This window comes from Urocitellus parryii, chromosome 4, assembly GCF_045843805.1.
Source record: "Urocitellus parryii isolate mUroPar1 chromosome 4, mUroPar1.hap1, whole genome shotgun sequence".
Taxonomy (NCBI): Eukaryota; Metazoa; Chordata; class Mammalia; order Rodentia; family Sciuridae; genus Urocitellus; species Urocitellus parryii.
In genome coordinates this window covers 54,515,975-54,532,683 of record NC_135534.1, presented here as the reverse complement: position 1 = coordinate 54,532,683, position 16,709 = coordinate 54,515,975, and the positions used below count along the sequence as shown (strand labels likewise).

The 16,709-nt window shown below is 42.8% G+C and overlaps 1 protein-coding gene across 3 annotated transcripts in view; it reads right to left on the bottom strand.

Annotated features, from left to right (window-relative positions):
- Positions 1-1,576: 1,576 nt before the first annotated feature.
- Trim66 (tripartite motif containing 66) overlaps positions 1,577-16,709 on the bottom strand; it is a 30,662-nt gene continuing 15,529 nt past the window's right edge. Inside the window, exons 10-19 of one of the 3 annotated variants that reach the window (XM_026409579.2) lie at positions 7,748-8,269; positions 7,403-7,595; positions 5,881-5,941; positions 5,260-5,434; positions 4,638-4,927; positions 4,031-4,157; positions 3,633-3,707; positions 3,034-3,186; positions 2,377-2,595; positions 1,577-1,636 (exon numbers count right to left, since the gene is read on the bottom strand). In XM_026409579.2, the coding sequence (XP_026265364.2) occupies positions 1,577-1,636; positions 2,377-2,595; positions 3,034-3,186; positions 3,633-3,707; positions 4,031-4,157; positions 4,638-4,927; positions 5,260-5,434; positions 5,881-5,941; positions 7,403-7,595; positions 7,748-8,269 (1,875 nt within the window). Of the gene's footprint in view, positions 1,637-2,376; positions 2,596-3,033; positions 3,187-3,632; positions 3,708-4,030; positions 4,158-4,637; positions 4,928-5,259; positions 5,435-5,880; positions 5,942-7,402; positions 7,596-7,743; positions 8,270-16,709 lie in introns of all 3 variants that reach the window. The other 2 variants (XM_077797555.1, XM_077797554.1) reach the window with 2 other exon arrangements.

The window sequence follows — 16,709 nt, the reverse complement described above, 5'->3', positions numbered from 1 at the left end:
GTTTCTGATTTTTTAAAAAAATGCTTATTATCAAAGTCCTACAAACAAGAATTTTCTTAAACAGCATCTGTTAGTAAAAACAGAGCCACAACTTAAACCTCCCCTGAAAGCAGCCATACAATTATAGGGCCAGGGGGAGCTGCCTCAGGGCCAGGCCAACAATATCAACCAAGTTCCTACTTGGGAGGAAGCCTGACCCACAGTTTTATGCAACTTCCTCATGAACACCCTATATGAACCATGAAGATCCATTTGAGACACAGCCTGGAGCTCCTGTTCACACATGGTGTCCAGAATGCTTCCTTCAGCATTCTAGGAGAACTAAGGTCCTGAAGTTGCTTTAGGGTCACCAAAGGACCCTAGCTTCTCACCTCTCAAATTTCTTCTCCTCCACCCTTGACAGAACTTCCTCCAGGAATTCCTGGGTCTATCTCCTGATGGTCCCATGGCCTTTTCCAACTTTCAACATAAAAGGATATGGTGGAGTGTTTTTCTGGGCTGTGGACAGTCTGGAGGCAAGCTAGTTAGGAGACTCACTTCTGATCTTTGGCTCTGTGAATATGGAGAGGTGGAGAACTAGGAAAGGCCAGGAGGAGAGAACAGGAAGAGAGCTCTGGCAGAGTAAGCTGAGTGTGGTCATTCTCCTTGCCCAGGGAACTCTGTATCTGAAGCAAACAGCAGCTGCCTCACAGCTTTCTGATGCAGAACTCAGATGTCTGAATGGAGATGAAAAAGGAGTAGCTACTGACAAGCACGATGATCACTTCTAGGAAGTCAGGTTCTGACACCAAGGAAGTGCTATTAGCACAAAATAAGCAGCACAAAGGGCAGACTCCAAAGTTGGCATCTTGATGCAAGTGAAATCTGAGCCAGATCTAAGATATCTTTGCACAGCCACCCAGCTCAGGCAAGAATGCCATACCATCCAGAGCATCTTCACAGCAGCCACTTAAGTCAACTTCAGGAAAGGGCGTATGAAAAACAAGTACCCTGAAAACCGTTAGAACCTACATAGGCACCAATTGAGATCTATGGCCTCTAGATGCCTCCTTGTTCTGCCTATGACAGGTGCCTCTGTCCTGACAGGACAAGCAATGGTAAACAGTGACAATCTTTGGCTATGCTGGGCCAGGGATCATAGACCTGCCATGTGTCCAAACTTCTTCCCTTCTTTTACCTACTTTCTGAGCCAGGAGGAGATAATATACTCTGCTCCTGAGCCCTGGACACTGAAAGGTGAGGAAGGTCTGCTTTCCTCAGTGGAGAGAATCACCAAGGAATTTAGGTCCTTCTGAGCCTGACCAGGCATGGTCTTGTCAAGGTGACCCATACATCTGATTACTCCAGAAACAAGGAACATCTCTCCCTCTTTCCTCTTTATTACTGAATCTTCTCTGTAGTGGATGCGCTATGGCTCCCAAATAAATGCTGTAGATGCAAATGACAAGGAAGAGCACTACACAGCTCAACAAGACTCATCTCACATCCACATTCTGAAGAGTAAGCTGAAGGATGGGGAGGAACAGTCAAAAGGACGGGACACCAGCCACCAGAGTGCTCGGTCTCCTTCCAGCTCTCACACCTGTGAGATGCTGTTGGCCAGGCGGAACGACATTCTCTTTGCTTTTTCATTCTCCTGAGAGAAAAAATAAATATATTTGGAATTAGAATAGCCATATGTAGGATTTATTAACATGAAAAGGCCACATGTTAAGACTCAGATTCTCTAGAGTCAGTGTCTATCCTAGGAATGCAACAGCAAAACTTATTGAAGCCGCTATACCTAATATGCTAAGTATCGTAAATAACCAGGGATGGTTAGTCAGCTCCTGGCACACTGGGTAAACATTACATTTCTGAGGAATTTAATAGCAATGACTTGAAATTTCAGGCCCATACAGGTGGGACCAGAGACGTTCTCTCTGCTGTAAGCAAAACCTCTCCTTCCTTCTACACACTAAGAGGCTGAAAAAGATCCCTGCTTTTCTCCCTCAAACCCAAAGTAAAGATCAGGCACTGAGACTAGATTCTTCTCTTCTTATTGGCATCACAGTGTAGTATAACCAGCACTGATCTTGGAGTCAAGACAACTCGTTGCTCCCCCAGTTCTGCTGCTAATTTTCTGGGTAACACTGGGTAGGTACATGCATCTCTCTAAACATCAAGCCTCACTAGTAACTGGAGTTGGTGAGCCACACACTGCCCTGCCTCCCTTATTTTATAAGGGGTTTGAAGTGAGGGTTCATTTTCACCACTATCTCTTGTGCTACCCAAGCAGCTTCACTTTAGCTTGCTTTATACCTGTTGTTCAGCTACCCCTTGCCTGCCCAATCACTCACCCACGTACAAGCCTGCCAGCTGGCAGTAAAGCTTTACCATATGTCTTCGCCGCCTCTTGGGTTGGATGCCTTCCTGAACACAGGGGGGCCACGGGAAGCCCTGAGGGGTGGAACATCCACTCTCACTAGACACCTCCTCGGAGTCTGAGTCTTGCTGCCTTGGCTGGGCAAACTGTTTCTCTGGGTAGATCTCCTTCAACCATCCCTCAAAGAATACTTCCAGGCAGCGGCCAGCCTCTGCAACCTCTGAGTCAGGCTGATGGGGAAAAGAGCAGTGGTGGTTGGCCTGTTTCTACCAGCCCAACTCTTCCAGGCCCCTCCCTCAAGAGCAATACAGAGAGCACAAAGCCTATCTGGCCTATTCTGGGATCGCATCCTGGGTTGTCTGGAACTTGGTATTTTCTCCTACGACTCAGGATAACCAATTTGGTACAACTCTTAAAGTAGAAGTGACATTAACAGGTACCCACAAGTGGCCAGTTACTAACACCTCTCTATCTTCCTCCTGAGTCCATGCTGAGGGTTGAGTATGGGATAGAGCTTTAAAACTCACCACAGTAGACCTCAGGACTCCTCTTAGGTCTTCCTGGCAGCTCCGAACCAAACCTGATCCCCATACCCCAACCCTCACTTCAGCCATTATAAACTTTGGGTCACTGGGTAATAGAAAAGATGAAAAATGGAAAAGACATACATAATTAAATTTAGCACAGTTCCAGAACATGAGGCGCACGTCTGATACCACCTCCTCTGGGGTGGTATAATGAGCTGGGTCCTTCTTTTGAAGCTTCCTCCGGATGATTGACAGGTCCATGGGCCTCTTGATAATCTGATAATAATGTCGCGCCTTGGGAAGGAGAGAAGAGGAAAAGAAGGAAAGAAAGAAGAGAAAAGAATAGGTATAGATAAAAGAGGCAGAGAATGAGTTGGAATATAAGTGAAAGAATAGAAGAAAGATGAGAAACAGCAGGAATAAAATTATGGAGAAGACAAAAAAAAGAAATAGGAGGAATGTATCACTTGCCAAGTCAAGTCTGATGCAGCAGCAGTTGTGGCAAGCTGGAGAATAAAGACTGGACTGGCCATGGCCCCCAGGGTCCCCTGGACCATCCACAAATTAATACTGTCACTATTCCAATGGTTGAATCCTGAGCCCCCTGGGTACACCACCATGATCCTGCCCCATGGTTGAATCCTGAGCCCCCTGAGTACACCATCATGATCCTGCCCCATGGCCTAGGCCCTCTGAGCAGAAATGACAGTAGCAAGCAGAAACAGTAAGGTTTTCCTTACCAAGGGGCTGACAGGTTCATGGAAGGGCAGACTGAGGCTATTGCAGCACAAGGACAATACCAGCTTCTCACATTTCTGCAGAAATCATAATTGGCAACAGTGTCACTTTGTTCTGGCCCATTTCAAAAATCAAATCAAACACGAGAAACCTAATAACTCTCTGGCTTTGTCCCACAGGTTTCCAATCATAATACTAAGGCACAGTTCAGACTCCCAAGCCAGAGGAAAGCTTTTAGGAGAATGAAAACCACACAAATTCCCATTGGCCAAGTTATCAGCCACAGTCCAAAAGAAAGGCACCCAGAAGCAGGTCTCACCCTTCTGAAAGACCTCAGCCCCTTTTAGGCACAGAGTGCTTTTCCAAGCAGAAAACCTTGTTTCTAGAGACCCTTCCCTACCTTCTGATCACATGTGCTCAGGCCAGGAAGTACCCGCACTCCAGGCTGGCTATAGCGAGCATTCTCACAGTCATATTCCATCTCGGGCTGCGTCAAGCTGCAACACAAGGTACACACCCACTCTCCCCTGCATAGATAGGTGAGGCCATGTTAAGCTTCAGCAAATTGCCCAGAGCACCCTTCCCTCTCCCTCTCCTTCAAGACAAGCATCGAGGCAACAGTGTGGGAAACTGAGTCTGTAGCTCTTCACCTGAGGCAATGGCTTCCTAGCAATGAGCTTGAAAGAAATTCAGTAACTCAGGATTTAGTGAATCCAGAAAAAATATTTAGGAAGAAGGCAGGGAAGAAGTACAGAGACAAGTCTTTGCATAGGAAGAAGTTCAGAACAGAGGCAGAAGGAAAGTCAACCAAATTTTTAACATCTACCTATCTGAGTGCAGAAGGCACATAGAGGGCCCACTAACTCACAGACCTGCATTTCATGTAGGCCCAGAAGAGGGGAGTAGGCCCACCCTGGGAAGTTCTGTGGGACTGACCTAGAATAATAATATAATAATAGAAGATAACCCTGGTAGCCAGGCGATGGCACTGGATTGGTATGACTCACCCTGGGAAGCTGAGCAAAGCTGGCACATGGCAGGAAAGGTGAAACACTTTGGGGCAGCGGTCACAGCACAGCAACTCTCCACCATTGAGACACACAGCACAGAAGTCCTCATTCTCTATTGGGACTTGGGGACCCTTCTTGGCTCCAGGAATTCGAGAAATGAGTCTGTGTTCTTCAGGATTTGTACTTTCCACCTCTGGTGGCTGCTGCCCAGCCAGGGAAGTGACAGTGACCTTTCTTCCCCCCAGACCTGGGGCCTGGATGGCATCAGGCAGGCTGTCCTGGCTAACCTTGGGGAAGAAGTGAGTCTGAGTAGTCAGAGAACAGTACTAACAAGATGTAGAGGGACACAGTGGGAGGGACTGACAAGCCCTGAGCACTTTATATAAGAATCATTTCTTCCAGAACTGCAAGCTAGCCAAGTCCCACAAGTGCTGGGACAGCTTGCTCCTGCTATGAACCTCAGAGACCCCTTACAGCAGAGGACAAAGTCTAGCCAAGCTACACCCTCACTCAGAGACTCAGGAGAGGCCCCCGAGCCAGAATTCTAGCTGCAGCAGAGAGAAAGGAGAGACTCTTGGACTGGGCCAAGGTTTAAGGTCAAAACATAGTAAAGTGGTACCTTAATGGACATGCTGGAGGATTCAGTGCCACATTCAATAACCAGCAAGAAGCTCCCATCCTGATCATTTTTCTGAGGCTTCAGCTTGAACACAGGCATCTCTCCCGAGGAAGCAGCACAGATCTTGAGTCGCTCCAGTCGCACATAGGGAATCTTGGGCTCACTGTTGAAAGCTCTGTGGCAAAAGAGATATCCTGGGTATCAGCAAGAGCCTCCTCTGATCCCAACCTCTAAGTCAGGCTCATCTGTGATCCCACAACTGAGTAACTACTCAAGATCTCCTCGGTCCAACCCCCTGAGGTCCACATCTTGCCAGCTCTGCCTAGCCAGACCCTGTCAGACACTGGGAAGCCCTTTGTGTAGTCCCTGTCAAAGAAGGAAGCTCCACGAAGAGCAAGGACTACACACAGAGTGCATGCCTCCTGGGGCAGGAGCCAGGACACCCTCCCACAATCATCCCAGACATCCAACCATACACACCCCACTTGAGGGCCTGGGAGTCAAAGAAGACAGAAGCAGGAAAATTTCTGCTTCTAGTTAAGTCAAGAAGGATGCTTACTTCTTGTACAGGACATAAAGTTGTTTGGAGTTGGAGGCGGGGGTTGACCAAGAGTCTGTTACCTGATGCTCTGATTCTCTTTTTTATCCAGCTCTAAGGGTCTTTGTTCAAAATTCTGATATTCTAAAGCAAAAGACAAATAAATACCTGTGATGATATACTCTGTCACCTGTACCTTCCACTCATATCTGTTATTCACACATCTGGCCACACACATCACATAATTGTTCCCTACACTCTAATGATTCATAATGGTGGCAATCCCACCATGGATATTCTTCCTGGAGGCCACCTTCTTTCAAGGATGAGCACAGATAATGCTCAGAGGCTGCCCACAGGTGAGTGTTGGGTCAGGCACTGAGGGGCCAGCTTCTCACCTTTGAAATGAGCTCACAAATCACTTGTTTCCAGTACTCTGGTAACACTTGCTCTGAGATGTCATTCTGTTCTTCCTTTTCAGTCAAGGGCTGGGATTCCAGAACTGCCTGAGAATCCAGCTCACACTCTGTGAGCTAGAGGCTTCAGGGAGCCCTCTCCTGTATAGCACAGTCTTCATGGATGGACAGGGAGCAGTGGAGGCAAATAGAGGGAACTAGCACTTGTTGAAAGCACCCAGTGAGCACTGGGCACTGTCCTAGGCACTTTACATAGGCAAGCAGGATCCAGAAGAATAAATCCAACTACATAAAATGCAGGGTTACATTATTGGGTATAATAAGAGCCAATAATTTTTGGTTGGCCTTTCAATGTGAGAAAAAAGGGGAAAATATTTCTTTCATTTTCTGTGATTAAATCTATACAAAATAGACTGATCATTACAAATTAAGCATACATTGTACTTTGAACTAAGAAAGTCCCAGGTGATCAATGGTACTCAATTCCAGACTTTCTTACCAGCAGAAATAAACAAATCACCTTCCACAGAAGAAACAAATCTTAGCTTAGCCCAGTTTGAGAAGGAGTGTGGGTAACTAAAAAGAAAATAAGAGCCAATCTCCAATGTTCCAAAATCTCTTTTCTATGTGGAACAACACAAAATTCACAGTATGTCTGGATACAAGGAAAATTCTTGCTACTACAGAGTAAGTTGTTAAGTTAGTTCTCTGCAGTTATTTGTCCCAGTAGCCTATGAAGTCAGTATGATTAGTCCCATTTACAGAGAAAGAAATCAGTTCTGGGATATTAGGTATATCACTCAAAATCAAATAAAAAACACAGTGCTGGTATTCTAACTTAAGTATGTCCAACTCTAAAGTCAGATGTGCTTTTTTACCTATAATATTTTCCCCAGCCTAGCCACCTTGAAGTGAGTTCTTCCAGTCTCCCACTACATGCAACCCAGACCCCAGGACTTTTTGCATGGGGAATGTTACAAGAAAGCTGGCCACATGGATCAGCCCTGGCCACAGTGAGGAAAGCAGAACAGAGGAACTCGCTTCTGGAGAGGTATATTTAGCCTCAGAGAGAAGCAGCACTTCTCAAGCTTAGAGCCTATCTGCTGCCCTGTACTTCACCTAAACGTGCTTAGTCCATCTGCACAAGTCTATGGTCAACATGAAGGCAGGTTTCTTACTTGAGTCTCACCTTGTGGGTTCCGGTACTGCTGTAGAGCTTTAGATGTGTTGATCACCGGTGCCAGGGGAGGTCTTTTCACAGAGAGATTAATTGGCTCCTCTAATTCTGAGGTAATAGCCAAGTCTTTGGGCACATCCAGCCCAGGGGCCATGGGGCCTTGTCCCACTGAGTCAGTAAAGTGAGAAGAATCCTCACTTTCCATCTTCCAAAAAAGAAAAGACAACAAGAATCAAAGAATTTTTGCCATCAGTGGTCCCAGAGCTATTAAGCTAAAGCCAGGATAAGACCTTCAGCGGCCAAGTTTTTACCCAGTGACAAGCAGAAGAGGTTAACTGACATTTCCCTATGACTTACCTTACATAGGGCATTTCTCAGGGAGGGGTCAACTCCATCCTTGGGGCATAGGCTCTCTACAGCTCGGCCAGGGTCAGGACTGGAAGTGGATCCAGTTTCCAGCTGCATGTCAGAAACCAGGGGCATGCTCTTCAAAGGACAAGTCGCTAGACTTGGCATAGCTTGGGTGTGAGCAGACAGTAGGCTGGGCCTGGCCTGAGAATGGTCACTTGCTAGGCTTGTGATGGCTGGGGAGGTCTCATTCATCATGTTGGGCATGGACTGGAATGTGCCATGCACAAGGCTTGGTATGACCTGTAGATGACTGGTTGTCGGGCTGGGCATGGTATGGTTTTGAACACTCGTCAGGCTGGACACAGCTTGTGGGGGGCCACTCAGCAGACTGGGTACTGCCTGAGGAGGGCCAGGTGTCAGGCTTCTCACACTCTGAACCTGTGGTTCTAGGGTCCTTGCCAGCTTGGTAGATGACAACTCCATCTCCAAAGTGTTGGAAAAGCCCATGATGCTCACCGAGGTGGAGTTCTATAGGAGCAGAGACAAAGGGTAGTCAGGCTGTTAGCTGAGAATGGCAGGAGGGAGAGGGGAGATCCATCCCACAAGAGTTCCCATGCTCAGATTCCTCTCTGGCCTCTAAGCCTAAGAGAGATGGGGAACTTGGGCAGCACATGAATTTCTATTCAAATCCTTGACACCAAGGAAGTTCTTAGGCTATGACACAGAGAGGGAGGCACAGGTTGAGGACACTGGTATTGGGTGGAGGTAGGGAACAGACAATGAGAAAGAGAAAGCCTACCATTTGACCTAAGGTAGACACACACACACACACACACACACACACACACACACACACAATCAATCAATCAACCACCTCTCCCACCTTCACTCCTGTGCTTAAGCAAAGAGTCAGTAAGACTGCCCTCTAATTTCACATTCCTCTCTTACTATACCACTGGTGATTTCTTTTCCTTTCAAAGTGTTCTAAAGTTTAGTTTCCAACATAAAAGTGGCAGGAGGTTAAGACGGCTCAAATTCTGATCTGCCTCAGAACTTCTTTTTTGAGAGGATGCCAATGCTGAGGGAGTCCCAATCAGCCTGGGGGACATGGGTAAACTCCAGGGCCTCTTCTATGCTTTTTCAAATAAACTCCAAGTACCACCAGCATTTGATAAAAGCTTTAACTAAGATATCTGAAGGTCTTTTCTAGCCCTAATATACCTGCCAAAGACATTCCAAGTCAAAGAAAGGGAACTTGTGAGCAACTAACTTAAGATGATCTCAGACATTTTTGCCATCAGCAGTCCCACAGCCATTAAGCTAAGGCCTTCAGTAGCCAATCTTTTGCCCAGTGAAAAGCAGAGGAAATTGACTGACATTCCCCCAAGTTGAGGGAATATAAATCACTGAATGAAGCAATGATGTTCCAGCTCCAAAAGTTCTTTTCTTATATAAAACTACAGAATGACCCAAGGAGAAGAGAACTAAAGGGTTGATGAAAAGAAATAAAAAATATATAGACTGCTGCATTTGAATCTATTTAGCTTTTCCGATTAAAGAAACATTTGATGCAAGAGAGAAGGCTAAACATTTGATGCAGGAGAGACTAGTCTAAATCTAACCTTCATGAATTTATAAGTTCTGGTTTTTTTAATGCTAAATAAATAGCAATTTAACTATTTAAAATATTAAAGGGAAAACAAAGAATAAGAATCTCTAAGCTTCTAAAATCAGTTTTCCACATCTGTCATTCTTTTCCCCATATATGAAAAATTCAAATTTCCTTAGGAAAATAAACACTTTGAATACATTCTCAAGTTCCAATATAAATTCAATAAAACCACTTCATAGTGAAGAAAGACTGTCCTCATCTCAGTGAATGTCACTCCTAGTCACCCAGCTCTGCAAGTCAGACCCCAGGTGGGAGGTATCAACGGTGTACCCCTCCTCCCTCACCCAAGCTAAAAGCAGGCCCATCAGTTCTGCCTTAAATATCTCTCAGATATACTTACTAATTCCTCTCTCTACTTATGGTTCACTAGCCTCACCTACTTTCATAGCTCCCTAGACAACAGGCATGGCCTTGTCAGTAAAGAAATACTTTAAAACATGCATATGGTCATCATTCCTTTTCATAAAACCCTGCAGTGCATTCTACTCTTCTCAGGATGAATACAAAAATGCTTAACAGTTCCCAAAGGGTCTATGTTCTGACATTCTCCTTTACAGTCACAGCCCATACTACAACCCACTCCCCATTCTCTGAGCTCCAGACGTTATCTTCAGACATTATCTTCAATTCCTGTATCATTCAAGCACCCCCAGCCCTCACCCACTCTAGAAAGACTGCTTCCTTTGTGAATATTCTCCCACCCCTGTACCCTGTTCCACAATCATGTAGAACTCGGCTCAGCTGCCAATATTGCAACAAAGCATTCTTTCATTCTCAAGTCCAGACCAGGCCACCCTACACACCTTTTATGTTCTCATAATGCCTTGTCCTTGTACTTTTAGCCTTACAGCCCAATTTGTGATAGCATTTAATTAATTTGATTCCCATTGCCAAACAGTGAATTCTATTAGGGCATGAATTTTGTCTATTTTGTATTTCTAAAGCCAAGAGCAGTGCCTGAATGAAAAAAAAAATGAATTAATGTGCTACACCTAAAATTTCATAGCACTACATGACTGTTTATTCTAAATCTTAACCAAATGAACAGCAGCTTTATTCTACTAACAACTGAGTCTATGAGTTTCCCTTAAATAATTACTTTTTTGTATTGCTAAAATTTATTGCAAATATTATATGCAAGGCAATTTGCTAAGTGTTTTACATATATTATCTCATTTTATCCTCACAAAAATCATTTAAGAGTTGTTGTGAAGGTTAAAGAAATAATCCATTTAAACATTTAGAACAAATGAGAAAGCCATTAGTTTCTAGCTTCAGCTCCTTAAGCTGGGATTGTGCCTAGTTTCCCAATTTGGTTTATGCATTCTAGCACACTGTAGATACTCAATAAACACCACCTGTTTCTCCCATTTCTCCTGTTATTGTTATTATTTTTGTTGTAGCCTTAATTTTACATGAGAAAATTAGAGTCAGAAAGGCAACTTAGGGTTTTTATGTTTTTATAAGACATAATTTTGTAATTTTCATTTATTTGTGAAATAGGGTATATTAAAATAAAATTGAGCTTGGACATGGTGGCACATTCCTGTAATCCAAATGGCTTGGGAGGTGAGGCAGGAGGATCACAAGTTCAAAGCCAGTCTCAGCAAATTAGTGAGGCCCTAAGAAACTTAGCAAGATGCTGTCTCAAAATAAAATATAACAAAAGGTTTGGGGATGTGGCTCAATGATTAAGTGTGCCTGGGTTCAATCCCCAGTACCAAAAACATAAAATAAAATAAAGTTGATTTTTATATTAATCTCATCCAGAGATCTTGCTAAAGTCACTCTGTAATTTTACTTTGGATTTTCTGTGTGCATAAATAAGGTAATCTATGAAGAGTGAATTTTAATTTTCTTTCTTACTTTACTCCACGTATAAGGATGAATACAAGTAGTGATGTCATCCTACTTGCATTCCTGATTGCAGAGGATCCTTTCAATATTTCACCAAGTATACTAAGTTTTCATAGCTTTAGAATCCAGACCTCTGGTACCAAAGCCACACTCTTAATTTTGGCCTTGCTCTCTCTACCCATCCCTGGGCTGACTCCCCTTCACACACTCTCTCTCTCTCTCTCTCTCTCTCTCTCTCTCTCTCTCTCTCTCTCTCTCTCGTTTTTCTATTCTTCAATTTCTTTATCCTTCCCTATCCTCCTTGCCCTCTCTCATGGCCTTTCCTTTAATTTTCTGTTTTTATTTCTTATTATCATCTCTTTCTGTTTTCTCCCTGCCCCTGTCCTTTATTTAACAGCATTAGTAAAAATTATACTTCTGATTCTTGATTCTCAATTTCAAAAGCAGATGAGTTAAATATCTTTTCTCTCTCCAAAGAAAATTTTGCTTTTTACATGTTCCTTGATAATTCAATAATCTTATATAAAAGGGCTTCAATTTGTTCTACAGTGTAAGTCCCAAGGGAAAAAAATGATTAGAGAGGTAAGAGGAACGCACAAACCAAATTGGGAAACTAGGCACAAAGCCCAGCTTTAGCTTAAGGGGCTAAAGCTAGAAACCAATGGCTTCCTCAATATACCCAGGACTGCATCCCTTGGTGTCCTCTAGTTGTCCTGGCTACACACTATGATAGCTTTCTAACAACTTACATATCCTCATCTGTAGACACAAATACCCAGTGTTATTGCATTCCCTTTTGTAATATACAACAGTCCAATCCTTTGAACTGGATTTTTTTTTACCTTTTCCCCTCTTGACATGTATTTATAATGCAGTTCTGGCATTCATTTCATCTACCATGCTGGACATTGAGAATTAAATTGATAGCTCTCAATGAGATCCTTGCTGCTAAGCATTAAGAATATCAAAATCCATTGAGACCATCCAACTAATAATGGTATGATGCTGTATGTCACAGATATGCACACAAGATAAAATCCCCAAGGGCAAAATTTGCCAGAGAAAAGATAGACATCACATTTGTTGGATATCAACCTCCTATGCTAATTGCTTATAAGATGTGAGTTAATCAAAGGATAGGGCAGAGGAAGACATGTAGACTGAGCCATGAAAGAATTCTAAAGTGAACTTGCTGGATCTGCTCCCATAATACCCAGAAGACAGTATGCAGTAGGTTATATGTCCTAAGATACCACAGACTAGAGTGGTCTCTTTCATCTTCATGTCTTTAGCCAAATTCAAGGAGGCCAATGCTATAAGGAAGTAAGCTAAAGCTCTGGTAACAAGAACCTGGAGGAACTTCCATCAAAGAAGAAACCCAGGGAAAGTGCTTTGAGGAAACCAGTCCCAACCCCATTTCTATAGGCTACACAAACACAATAGCACTTCTGGAACCTATATATGCTGTGTACTAGTTATTTTGATACTTCATCTGACTCTCTGGAAGGAAGAGCTACAAAATATTAAATCAAAAATTACTTATTTCATGTACAGGAAGAAAAGAGTAGAGTTGAAAGCCTCTATGCTACTCTGCTGTTGGTGCTACAAGATGAGTGCAGGCAAGGGGAGGGCCAACTTTCAAGGCAAGGAATGAGCCTGAGTCTCTAGGGCCAGGAAGGAAAGAAAGGGCTTCTTGAGAGCATACTAGGTCTAGAGAAGGGATTGGGAAGGTGGCTGTATTGCCTCACATACAGAAGCCACCCATCTGCCAGTGGAGATGAAAGTGTCAACTATCTCCAGCACCCAGAATTGTACAGAGGACAAATGAGAGAAGGCAAAAGTGCATTTCCCACCATAAAGTCTTATAGGGTCCATCACTTACTCTTCTAGGCTGTCAACTACATAACTGACACCTTGAATTAATCATATATAAAACAGATTTCATGGATGAAAATATGCATAGTGAGGAAGTGAAAATAAACTATTTCCTAGTTCAGAAATAAAAAGGCAAAATGCCAAAAACATGTATCAACTCAGGTCATCTTTCGCAGATGAAGGGAGATGATCCTGGCCTAAAGAACTTCCCCTTATCTCCCTCAACTAGCATATCCTCACTTGTTTCTAATTTTCTCTCACTCTCCCAAACTGTATGTTCCTATCCCTGTCTTCTTCCTCTTCTTGTCTCTTGTCATTCTCTGCCTCCTTGTCTCCATCTGCTGCCTGTCTGACTTGTCTGAAATGCCATGCCTGGAGTAAATTTAACCTTTCTTTACCATCTGACTTGGCTCCCCTCCTGACCTGAGACCTCCCTAAGCTGTCTGGCTTTCAATATCTCTTCTGTCAGTCGCCTGGAGCCCTTCATCTATCTAACTTCTGCTTGATCTGTTATCTGCAGCCATCTCTCTCTCCACCCTCACCAACTGGATCTCTTTCTGGAGCTCAATGTGTTGACATTATTGTTCTAATGCTTGCCACATGGTATTGTCAAAATTAAGAGAAAGCATTGTTTTCTCATTTAAACAGTTGGAAGGGAAACTGAGGCACAAGAGTGATTTCTCAGATTTCCCAAGCCTCATACAGGCCCAAGACTACAAATCCAGCCCCAGCCTGAAAATCCACTGGCTGGTCTTAATTTTGTGCCAATAGCTAGAATGCCAGTACCCTAGTAAGAAGTGATTACGAAGTCAATAAACGGACACTTAGTTCACATGCCCTGAGTTTAATATTAGTGTTAGGTTCTTACAGTTAGATAATATTACTATAGAGATGAAGTAATGCAGTTAGAGTAGCATTCTACATAAGTTAATTTTCCAGATATCTGAAACACACTTTTTTTCAATAACAAAATGCAATTGGCTTAGACTTTATTTTGAATGGGAGTACGCTTAAAACACTTTACACACTACCCTGTCTTATTAAACAGAGTAAATGGAGCCTAGTAAGTCAAGAATTTTTGGTGAGCTACTAATTAGTCCAGAGATGCTCTCAGGAACTACTAAGAATGGAGAGTTTAGTTTGCCCTTTCAATGAATGACCTCATACAGTGGCACTTTTCCAGGCCATGCATCTTGCCTTCTCTCTGTTGTGAGCTGCCATTATAGAAGTCCTTATTCCTGCTTCTAATCTGCTTACTATTTTAATATAGGAAAAGTATAAATTTCAGAAAAAAACATATCTAAGCTTGCTAGATAAAAAATGCTGATGGATAACTGAGTGTGGTTATGGTTTCATACAGAAAATAATGTGTGGGGTTTGTGACATCTGCTTTTGTTGCTGCTTTTGTTTGCCTGCTTATATCCTTTATAAGGATTTTCCCTCCAGTGGTTAAAATCACCAAAGACTACTTGGGAATTTTGTCTTGGAAATACACTAAAAGCTTTCACTCTGCCTGAGGAAACAGAAAAGAAAACAAGGACAGAGGTAAACAGATTTGTGAATTAAACTCTTGAAATATTTGAGGGCTTCAACTTCTTCAATATTAGGCAGATTGGTTTAATAGCAGTATATTTTGAAGTAGCTGGATAAGATAAGTGAAGAATAGATTAACTTTTCCAGTAATTGGTTTTACATGTTGATTTTTATAGTAAAGTTGTTGCTCTTGTTGACAGTAAATGATTTTCCATCTCAAATGAAAAGCTCTTGTACTACTGAAGGCTATTCCTATGGAAGTAAATATGCTGATATATGCAAACTGACCAAAATCAGTTGGAAAAAGGTTCATGGGCAATAAAAAAAGTGCCCTGTGCCCTGATGACCTGGGAATATCACAAAAGTAAAGAGGAGCCGGGTGCAGTGGTGCATTGAGTTTGTAATCCCAGCAACTCAGGAGGCAGGGGATTGTACATTTGAAGACAGCCTGGGCAACTTAGCAAGACCTTGTCTCAAAATAAAATTTTAAAAAGGCTGAGGATGTAGCTCAGTGGTAGATCTCCTCCTGGATTCAATCCTTAGTGTCAAAAAAAAAAAAAAAAAGAAAAGAAAAGAAAAAAAAATTATCACAGATTCTGAGGGGAGAAGTAAGGCAAAAAGAATAAGGAGGGTCCAATAAGTCTGAAGTGAAAGAGATGTGTGAAAGACTTGGAGACTCAGAAGAATTGGTCAGAGGTTTACTCAGGTCACTGGAAGAAATTTACAGCCTACCAGCAAAGGCCTGTTTTCTCATGGGCCAGGAGACCTAGGCAAAGATCTTGGATTTGGTTTGTGACCGAAATCAAGATAGAATTAAGAACACAAGCTTCTTAAAGGGTGTTAAATTCAGAAATCCAGACCTGGGGAGTGTTTGCCTTGTCTCCTGAGTAGGACAGAGTAGAACTGACCAGGATATAGGAAATGCCCTAAGAGTGCTTCACGAGGCCTTGGGAATATTCTGGCTACTGTGAGGGTCAGGCTATGAAGAAAAGATCATTGCTGAGGTTGAGTACCCATGATCTGATCTATTGCTGTGTATTTGGAGACTAAAGATGCTTCGTATTTCCTCATATATGCCAGGGTTTTGAATATGAGTTTAAATGAGTCATTTCCCATCTCCAGGCATTAATCTCCTCCTCCAAAGGTTGATATAAATCTTAGCTATTATAAAGAGATAAATTAAGAGTTCAGGCATCAAAGTACTTTGATAATGGCATAAATGCTATCAACCTGAGTCATCATCCTTTGTTCTTCTGCATCACTCTTAATCTGGGTCATAGGAATGCTTACTGCTTCTCTATCATTTACTGGAAGTGTATATTATATCCCAGACTCTTTTTAAGCCATAGGCAGCATCCTTCTGGCCTTAAAGTCCTTTGTGGTAGATCTGCACTATATTATGAACAGCAGCAAAGAAGTCTTTCTTGCAGATGAACTGGAACTCAGAGCTTTCTGTGATGCTTAATGTTTTGACTCCCTCAGACAGCATTAAGGAAAAGATTGTGTGTATTCTTCATCAGTTGACTAGTCCAGAAGTACAAAAAGAAGCCACCAAAATGTCTTCCAGTTTTTCTTGGAATGTAAGGGGTTTTCTGTTGCAGAGTTGTGACCATGATATTTCTTCAGAGTAGCTAAACAAAGATTGGGACTTTTAGACAACATCTAGTGCCAGATAAATGTCCAAATTCACTTTAAAATATCCTGTTGGATGCAAAGAAGTTGGTAGGATAAATGACTTCTGAGAGGGCAGAGCTTAGGCCTCTAGAAAACCCATTCAAGAACTTTCACAGTCTTCAACCACAATCTGTCTTCACCATGAACTCTTTTAGCACCAACTCCAACATCCTTGTGCACAGATGCTCTGTTCTGTCACCCTTATGGTCAGCATGGAACACAGAAAGATGCTTGGTGCCACAGGTTTCTTGAGTCTTTTATCTTTAGATAGACTTCTGACTTCCCTGGCACTAATCGGCCAGTATAGGCTAAGAAGTGGCTAAAGGCCAAAATATCTTTACCAAATAAATTAAGCAC